Below are 10449 nucleotides of genomic sequence, written 5' to 3' on the forward strand. Positions count from 1 at the left end.
AGAAGAGATCATTTTCAAAGCTGTTTTTGTATGTAATTTGAAAATCTTAAAAGGGGCAGTCCAATGGAAGTCCACTAGATGGCGCAACAGCTTATTTTTTTTGTGAAGTGGGAGAAGTCCTCCCAAGTGAAATAAAAATCCCCTCAGCGACCAAATCCTTCTCCAGTTGAATTCTCTCTCTTTTGAATGCAATGTTTAACTCAACAGGAGCAAAGTCAGAGAGCAGAAAGGTGTTTACTCCAGAATGTATTTTCTTCTACATGCTCGACAAAACAAATGTTAACGGAACAACAAGCAGCTGAAGCTCTTCCCTTAGACGTTTATCATGGTGTCATTATATCAGGTCCCCAAGGTGACACCCACATCAACAGAGGCAATTAGTTCACGCTGTTCACTACTAGTAAGCTGTGGAGCAATATTGGAAGATGACAAAGTAAATCTTTCAGATGATGAAAATCAATACAAATATCCCCATAGATTTACCGCCACAAGTGAAATGCATTTATACTGTGTCTGGATTTAATTGAGCAAAATACTGAATACGTCTGAAGCTGATTTTCTCTGTTGCAGTACCTGAACCGAGGATGCACCAGATACTTTGCTAGTAAGGACTCTGACAACCAAATCATGCAGAACCGCAAGAGTCCTGAGGTAATGTCTATCATCCTTCAAACCCAACACAAGAGTATTTTGGTCACTCGTGTTTGCCTTTATGTCAAGGACCAAAGGCAAAGAATGTAATGTAATACAACACGTTTTGCTCCTCTCCTGTGCAATGAATCATTTAGAGACATGTATATTATTCTTTTACCAATGGTGACGCGTAAGCACAGACTCAAAGCAAACCCCAGACACATACTTGAGGAAATCAGCTGCAAACATGAGATCATAATGCAGAAACTGGTCAATAAGACGATTTCATGCAAAGAAATTAGTTCAGGTCTGTGTATTAGATAAATTATGTATGACACAGAAAAGAAACAGTGCCTGCAAGATGTGTAATTAATATGATGAAAGAATTAGAAGAATATGTGTGACATGTTGCTCTCTCAGGGACTAATTATACATGTTCATTTCACTTCTTGTTTTCTAGGATAGAATAATAACTTCTTTAATGCCAATCAAAGGTTTTTTGGAGGAAAATTAGGTCAGATAGTGTTTAACAAAGATATTCCTCAATGGATTTACTCATGAGTTTGCTTAACCTAAGTACATTAAGAAAAGAACAATGATTATTTTCTTTTACCTTTTATAGACAAATCATAACTTCCATTCTTAAATATTTCTTTCAATATCTAATCCTCTTTGAAATATGTCATGATTGAAATGTGTTCTCATGTTCTATCTACCCTTTTTAGAATTGTAAAAGCCGTTATTTTACAATACAATTTCAATAAAATAATGTGCTTTTATTAGAGATATTAGAGTTATAGTTAAGTTTTGCTATGTATTACATGTGTAAGGGTTGTTATTTAATATGCTTACTATGTGCTTACAAAAAATAACAATAACAGTGACCAACAACTTCATGTTTGAGGCACTGTACGCTATGTGGTTGTAATTATTAATATCTTGCTAATCAAGTCATTATTCATGTGTCTATCCTTCCACGTGTCTGTTATTTAGGAAAATAAGGTGATGTTTCCTTTCTTATCAGGGTTTTGTGCTCCCTGTTCTTTATCCTGTATTTTCCTTGAGTAAACACTGAGACTCTCGTTTACCTGCTGCTGTTTGTAGTGCAAACAGGAAATGAGGGTGCATGCTTCCTCATTGTCTGCATGTGTCTGCCAGGTTTGGGCTGGATGGGGCTTAGATACAAAACAAGGGATGTTTGCTTACTCAGCTTTCAGTCATACAATACAGGGCTGCACAATTATTGTATATTTTTCCACCGATTGTTAAAGTTTTGCATTTTCAAATAGTCAACACATAAATGAAACATGAAAAGTTGCAAGCTTATTCTGCTTAATACAAAACCTGAATGGTCTCTTATCTTATTATCAGTAGTATTCATTCAGTGATAACTGTGCAGCCGTTGTTTATTATCTTTAACTTTACTACCAATTAATCCTGAAATGTGATAGTGACATTTCATAATGCATGTATGTTCTTCTGCCTTCTTCATCGCTGAGATGTTGCTCATTATTACATTGGCTTTTTTCTTTAATTGTACAAATACACTTGGTCTTCGCCTTCGCTCATAGTGTGTGTTGTGTGCTGCTGGTGGAGGCTCTACACAATGATGTGAAATATGTTGATTATGTGAACATGTCTCTTTTATAGTCTAGGTTGTTGGGTCCCCCCAAATTATTTTTTTTTACGTTTACTCAATATGCGTGGACAATTTAATGACATTGCTAGAATATAGAGCATAGATTGAAGACTTAAACCCCTTCTTTGAGTAAATCATCGTTTGAATTGAATTCTCACACATTGTCTGTTTCTCGTCTGGCCTCGACTGTTTCTGACTCTCTCGTGTGTTTCGTAGCATCTAAATGCCGGCGCTCTGAAGGACCCTCTTCTCGACGATGTGGGCGACTTCAACAGGATGTGCGTGGCCATGAAGAAGATCGGCCTGGACGACGCTGAGAAGCTGGACTTGTTCAGGGTGGTTGCTGGCGTTCTGCATCTGGGCAACATTGATTTTGAAGAAACAGGGAGCTCCTCAGGTTAGAGGGGGGATTTACATGTTGTGGCTGGTACACAGGGGAGTAAATAATCTTGCACATTTCCAGAACCACACACTAAAGTAGGATGTTTTTTTTTAAGGCGTGTGTTACTGTGTGTTTCAGGTGGTTGTATCCTGATGAATCAGTCAGGCCAGACTCTAGAGTATTGTGCCGATCTGCTGGGTCTGGACCAGGATGATTTGCGAGTCAGCCTCACGACCAGGATCATGCTCACAACAGCAGGGGGCGCCAAAGGAACAGTTATCAAGTAAGAACTGCATCGCTTTAGGAAAAGCTTCAAAGACCTGTGACTCTTTGCAAATTCTTTTGTTTTTGTTGAGAAAAATAAATGTCCCTCTTAGTACCTTCAGAAGTCACAGTCATAGTTAATGACAGCTGCACTCTGTGTAAATGATGGGTCTGAAAATCGCTAATAATTAGCCAAATGGAATTAAATTGACATGAATAATGGTGATGTTGTTGTTGCTGGTACTGTCCTTATAATGTCTTACAATTATCTTTTTTGGGCAAGGCAATTACCATGAACACTGAATGAAGTCTTTTATTGTATGGTTTAATTATCCAGAGGATATGAAAGGTCACAGAAGTCGTCGTCTTAATCGCTCACAGCAAACTCTCGTGGGAAAATAAGCCAAAACCAATGTAGAGGTATTTTAAAAATATTTTTGCTTAAGTAAACTGCACTATATGACCGTCTGGAGATTTCTTGCAGGTTAATTGGAGAATGTGGTGCAGTATTACTGGCACTGCTCCTGTGTACTTTGGTGATAATGTGGTGTTTGAGTGATGGCGCCAGGTTCGATGGATTAATATTTTAGGAGGGCCAGATGCTGGCCTGGCCTGAAAGTGTTTTCTCCACATAAATAATTCAGCCTGTATCTGAGGAGGCAGGCGAGCATGGCTGCAGTACAGTAAAGGGTCGGTGTTTGGGGAGCAGGTGGAGAGAAGGGGGCATGGCTTTGTCATTAATCCCCAGACAGATCCACCCTACCCCCCTGGGAGGTTGAGGGTTACAGAAGGGTTGGTGGATGTGACGGTATCAGGGATGAGTTGAGTCTCTAACTAGTGTGTAAATGAAACATTGCAACGGATAAAAATGCCTGTCACTGAGGGCTATTTATGTTTTACTGCATAATGTCATAGTTAAATGGAGATAAGATGGCCTATTCTCTGACTAAATAAGATACGTTAGCCTTAGCATAGGTGGACTATTCCTGTTTGTAATGGATGAGAGTTTTTTTTTCTTTTGAGGATTGCTCGACTGGAAAGAAAAAGTAACAAAAGCCAGACCTTCTCATTTAGAATTCACCTTCCTCTCAGCTGGGACATGTGAGTTGAACTCTGGGTCACTGTGGAACTGCACTTTGACCACACACTCCACCCCTCTAAATATTAAAAAAGAAAAATCTTTCAAAGGACCATTAGAGCGTGTAGCAGAGTTCAAAGTTCATGTTTTAGTTTGAATAACTCATCTTTGGCTCAGAAACCCTCATTTTAAAACAATCGCCTTGCTCGACTATAAGATCAAAAGGGGGACTACGCGGCATACAAGTGTCACAGCTGAAATATTGCTGCTATGCAAAAAAATGGTTTGATTGGGAATAAACACAAAAGATAGGTTTCATAATATCATTTCCTAGTTTTGAGCTGTCTCTCACTGCCCCTCTTTGTGTATCCCTCCAGGGTGCCGCTAAAGGTGGAGCAGGCCAACAATGCCCGCGATGCCCTTGCCAAGGCAGTGTACAGCCGCCTCTTTGATCATGTCGTCAAACGAGTCAACCAATGTTTCCCCTTCGAGACGTCCTCCAACTTCATCGGGGTGTTGGACATCGCTGGGTTTGGTAATAGAATGCACTTAACATTCAATGATATGTGGAAGTTTAAATTAAACCTAATACAATGTGTAGATTTGCCCCAACATAACTGATAACATCCTAAAAATATGGGTTTCCGCATCTTAATAGAGTGGCCGCATTCTGCACATCATGGTTTGTTTAGAATTCTGTTCATTAAAGAGACACTTGTCTGTGCATCATTTTTCTTAATATAAGTAACCTAATGCATACACATGCTTCATTACCAGGGATCTGGCTTGAGAATTAATTTCCCCAGACTGCATAATTAACACAGGCGTTGCAAAAATGTATTGAAATATGTGATTTTGTTATGCTTCCTCTGTTTGTTCCCCTCCCTCCTCTTAGAGTATTTCGAACACAACAGCTTTGAGCAGTTCTGTATCAATTACTGCAACGAGAAACTTCAGCAGTTCTTCAACGAGCGTATTCTGAAAGAGGTGGGTGAGCAGCCTGTGGATGAACGTGATTTTAGTCTTTATCCGGGGAACCTGCCATGTCATGTCACTTACAGGCCAAACTTGCTGAAAGGAGGAAGTGGTTGTCGCACAAAGCTTCTCTGTCTTTCTCATCTCAGTTTTCTGATTTCTATTTCCTCCTGTCTCTTCTGCGCTTTTCATTCATTAGAATGCTAATTTCTCGAGGGACATGATGAGGCGTGTTTCTCTCCTGGGATCTCTTAACGTTATTCTTTTCCAAGGTCTCCAATTAATGCGCCACAATTCTTGTCGAGGCATGTTTCTCATTATCTGAATTGTGTATTTTTGAGGTGGATCGTGTACTGAAGTTACTCATTTTAAATCAGGACATTTTCAGAATCAGATTTTAGTTTTAAAAAAAAAGGTTTGACGCTGGGCCCTGTCTGCAGGAACAAGAGCTGTATCAGAGGGAAGGCCTGGGAGTGAATGAGGTGCATTATGTCGACAACCAGGACTGCATAGGTAAGTAAGCGCTGTGTCAACTTTCCTCCACCATGTTGATCCTCAAAATCTGCAGCTTTAACATTTCCCCACCAACACTGCTCAGGCACTTCTTAAAAAGCGTACTATTCTCCTGAAAAATGTTCACTGTTGAAAATAAAGATATCGCGGCCTTGCATACTACAGAAACAAAGTAAAAACCATAATGCAGGACTCAAACATCTCAAGCTCATGAGATGTTTGACCTGACCTGGTTTCAAACAGCCAAAATAGGTGTATAGGAGTATCGATATCATGTATCTGTACCTTGGGTGATCTTTCAGAGTAGAAACAGGACCACCGAGGGACACTCGGGGACATCATTAGGATGAAGTTTGACCTTTGAGGGCTTGTGCTGCAAAAACTAAAGTGTGTCTCTCGGCTGTCTGTTCAGCCCACACACCACATGTTTACTGAGGTTGGTTCTAATGTAACATCAGCTCCCCCACATGGCATTCATTTGGGCCGTGGTTTTTGCTCTGGGCTACACGTCAGAGCAGCGAAAATACACCTGCCAGGGGGACAGAAATACCAACTTCTCATTATCCACGGCGATGGCATATCCCTGTGTCGGGAGGGAGCCAACGTGATGAGCATTTGTGGGTTTTATTTTCTCTATTGTGCAACGAGAAGCCGGTGAAATAACACCTCCTTGTTTTTGTTGTGTCTGTCCATGAGTGAATCCTCGAATTAATGGCACGAAGTAGTCAGTGTATCAAGGTGAAGCCGTTTGATTTGTATTTCAAAGGCTGTGATTATTCAGGTGCGAGGTTAACTGACAGCCGTGGATAACATTTATGACTTGCAAATGACCGTTTGGGTTGGCCATTAATTCACTCATCAATCTTCAGGATTTATGCACAGGTGCTTGTTCATGCAAATTTTGGTCCTTGGCTGTTGGATTATATTCCAAACAGCATGCTGCATGAATAATTCAAATATATGGCGAAATGAGCATCCTGATGAAAGTGCTTTGTGCCTTGAATATTGACATTCGGAAACTGTAAACAGTGGAAATTTTCAATAAATGTCATTTTGACAAACTAAATGTTGATTGCTTTTCTAACTTTTGTATAAACATGGCAGCTGTGTTCTTTTGTGTTCAAAAATGTCTGTGAGTATGAAATTGTCAGAAATATTACCAGTTTGGAAATAAAAAAGAAAATGTATTTTTATCAATAACATCTTAGCCATTAGGATACATTTTATACTGGTGCTTCCCTGTACATTGTAGAGCTGGATTTGAATGAACATGAATGATAATAATACTAGTAATGTACCTGATACACATATAATTGTTGTTTCCCCAGACCTAGTGGAAGCAAAGCTGGTGGGAGTCCTGGACATTTTGGATGAAGAGAACCGTCTCCCTCAGCCCAGCGACCAACACTTTGCATTAGCTGTTCACAGCAAGCATAAAGACCACTTCAGACTGACGGTCAGACCTCTCAGCTGTGTTCCCATTCCCTCTCTCATCTTCCACCATCTTTTTAGTTCCCTCTCTCCTTCTGTCTTTGCTTTTTCTCCAATGTTCTGCTATGATTCTGGGTTTTTTTTTTGTACACAAATACATTTTTTAAAACCAGGAAGTGGTGTAACTGCACACTGGTTTTGTCATTGTGATCAATAGTTTTGTGAGTGATGCACAGTCCCTACCTCTGCATTTGTCATTCTTGCTATTCTTGGTCACTGCCTCTATATCTTCCTGCATGAAATGCTTTTAGAAATGTAGCTTTAAAAATTTCAAACTGGCTGCAGGCACACGCTACTGCAGGGAGAGTTATTACTCAAACAAAGACTGTTCTATACATGTAATAGAGTTAAATACATGTATCTTAATCTAAAGTGCTTGACTGTGCTGTGAGCTAACACTTCTGCTTTACAGAATTTAGTATGGCTCCTTTCACTGATGACACTAATGTATCTTAAAAATACTGGGTGCTCCATTGTTTTTGAGTTATTTCAGTAATGGATTTTTGGGGGTCCTTTTATATTCCTATAGCCACATAAGAGGAACATGGCATTTTTAATCTATCTTGTGAAATATACTAAAATTCCCCCTGTCCATATTTTGTAAAACTATCTAATACTTTATTTCTGGCTTGTTTTTCTGGAATTCACTGCACTTTATGGATCCAAATGTTTCATTCTCCAAACCAGCCCACCTCATTCAGTGCCCGGGTTGTTGAACAAGATTATGCTGTAGAGGTGGTGATGGATGAGATTAGAGAGAAATCAATTCATATGAGTTTTTGCTCACAAAATATGATTTGTTTCCCTACTCTCCCACTTAGGTACCCAGGAAGTCGAAGTTGACCATTCACAGGAATCTCCGGGATGACGAAGGCTTTATCATCAGGCACTTTGCTGGAGCAGTCTGCTATGAAACGGTAATTCCTAACATAGATTGTATTAGCTAAGGATGTTGGGACTGGCTCGAATTCATAAACCCAGTATTGGAATATGTTTCACAAAACACTCATTATAATGTGTTATTCTATAATAACCAGTTACATAAGATAGTGGAGTAATTAGCAGTTAAAGTTAACTAAAACTCCCCTTAAATCTTGACTAATCTTTCCAGCCATAACACATTTGCTGCACTGGTACGAACCCAACACGTCACTTCCAGTTATACAAAGTTGCTTTGGTGATGTGTGTTGTTTGCCGCAGCGATTGGGAAATTCTTTGTGTGGTTTTGGATTTCGTACATCTGTATAGAAGTCTGCCACTACTGCACATAAAAGTATGCATGTGCATGTTTGTCCACAGACTCGGTTTGTGGAGAAGAACAATGACGCCCTGCACATGTCCCTGGAGAGCTTAGTGTCTGAATCCAAAGACAGATTTGTTCGGGAGCTGTTTGAGAACTCAATCACCAACAAGGACTCCAAACAGAAAGCAGGCAAACTTGGCTTCATCAGCGTTGGCAACAAGTTTAAGGTCAGAGTCCCTAAGCATTCATATGATGGAAAAAAACATGCTAGTTTAATACTTTGATATTCACATGTAATATTTATGCTCATGCCACTGATTAATCCTCTGAATTTAAGATGCTATATTTTGTGTTATTGTAGATTCTACTATCTTTCATTTTCAAAATTATATTTCAAATAGCTTTGAACACATTTCTTCCAAACTGGAGCAAACAGGAGCAATTTAAAGATGAAACATCCAGGATGAAATCCTTTAGAAAAATTACGTGGATGCAATTATTATGTAAATGTTCTTCTGGAAATTCACTTCAGTTTACTGCTCGTGTTTACTGATTTAAAAAGTGTAAAAATGTCTTGTCTTTTCAGACTTTTCGATCTCCAATCTCCAAACTTTTTCTATAACTTTTCTTCGAGAACTTCTTCCCACCTTTCCCCTTCCACCTCTTTCTTCTGAGAAAGACATTCCTTGGTGGACAAAACTGGATAAAATCTGTTTGATGTATAACAAAAATTAGTTAGAAAACAGGAGGAGTGAAAAAATAAGAGGAAGTAAGAATCAAACACAAACAAAACTTTGTGTTGAAATCAAAAAGTAATACACTTTTTGTTGTATCTCTAATGTAGCTTCTTTGCTTTCATCACTAATGGACCAGACATGGACTCAAGCACGAAGATGACGTGCACGTTTCAAAAAGCCTCTGATGTGTTGTATTCAGAGGAAATGTAGGACTGGTTGTCCTCTTTTAATACAGTTGGAAACATGTTAAAATCATTATCTTCTGTCAAAATGTGACATCATTTGGAATGTCTGTCTGGGCTGCTACCTTCATTACAAATATTAAAATCAAATTTCAAACATTTCCTTTCTTCTGCTTGCACACACAGACCCAGCTGAACCTACTGCTGGAAAAGCTTCGCAGTACTGTGAGTAGTGATATGTCAGTTATATGTCAGGTCCATTGTATATTTTTGAGAAATCCTTTTTTCTTTTCTCAGAGTCAATAAGCACTAATTAATATTTGTGTGCATAGGGCTCAAGTTTCATCCGCTGTGTAAAACCCAATCTGAAGATGGTCAGCCACAAGTTTGAAGGCGCTTTGATTCTCTCACAGTTGCAGTGCTCAGGTGGGACCAAAAACAATGTTCAACATGTTCTGTAGAAAGTTGTTATAGTTGTTATAGTCACAATATATATATATATATATATATATATATATATATATATATATATATATATATATATATATATATATATATATATATATATATATATATATATATATATATATATATATAGATAGATAGATAGATAGATAGATAGATAGATAGATAGATAGATAGATAGATATACTTTATTTATGGATTTTAGGAGGACACCAATACTGAAATATCTTGTGTTGCATTTCTAAAATAACAATAAAACCTACCCAAGAATCTCAGAATATTAACTAAATCTTGGACCTTTCTTCAAAAAGGAAAGTGTTCAAAGAAGGCGGGGCATATACATTTACATTTCTTCTAACTGCTTTCCACAAAGGTTGCATTATGTCAAACTGAAGCGACTAGAAAAAACATGAGAGACCTATATTTCTGTGCAGATTGTCTTTGTTTGAAATACAAACATTTCAGACCGTTTTTTTCCTGAACTAAGTGGAAGTCTGCATTTTTCAAACATAAAACAGTGCAAATAGCAGTATGTTGCCGTAATTGATGCAGAAGGTAATATCATCCTGCAATATCCTTTGAGAGTGTGATTCTATTAAATTAACATAGTTATTTCATGCAGTGCCCCTCTGCTGACGATATGGAACTATTCTCACATAAACATACTCGTTAGACGTTGATAAGGTACTTGTGAGGGATGTAACCCAGAGAGTGTTTACTTTAAACTGCCTACATGCTCATAATGTTCCTCTAAAATATTGTCTGCTTTTGTTTTCTTTGGCTGTGTGTTTTCTTTGATTAGGAATGGTGTCGGTGTTGGACCTGATGCAGGGCGGGTTCCCATCCA

The 10449-nt window shown here is 38.5% G+C and overlaps 1 protein-coding gene across 1 annotated transcript in view; it reads left to right on the forward strand.

Moving 5' to 3' along the window:
- The window catches only part of myo6b (myosin VIb), a 32854-nt gene that overhangs the window by 7704 nt on the left and 14701 nt on the right, over nt 1-10449 (forward strand). The window contains exons 10-21 of the mRNA XM_068580073.1: nt 571-651; nt 2489-2669; nt 2793-2937; nt 4374-4531; nt 4892-4983; nt 5412-5484; nt 6813-6940; nt 7797-7892; nt 8275-8445; nt 9324-9362; nt 9470-9563; nt 10405-10449. The exon at nt 10405-10449 is cut by the window's right edge and continues 86 nt beyond it. Coding sequence (XP_068436174.1) covers nt 571-651; nt 2489-2669; nt 2793-2937; nt 4374-4531; nt 4892-4983; nt 5412-5484; nt 6813-6940; nt 7797-7892; nt 8275-8445; nt 9324-9362; nt 9470-9563; nt 10405-10449 — 1303 coding nt within the window. The remainder of the gene's footprint in view (nt 1-570; nt 652-2488; nt 2670-2792; nt 2938-4373; nt 4532-4891; nt 4984-5411; nt 5485-6812; nt 6941-7796; nt 7893-8274; nt 8446-9323; nt 9363-9469; nt 9564-10404) is intronic.

Source organism: Clinocottus analis, unplaced genomic scaffold, assembly GCF_023055335.1.
Source record: "Clinocottus analis isolate CAN_PGR_092001 unplaced genomic scaffold, fCliAna1.0.p SCAF_17, whole genome shotgun sequence".
Lineage (NCBI taxonomy): Eukaryota > Metazoa > Chordata > Actinopteri > Perciformes > Cottidae > Clinocottus > Clinocottus analis.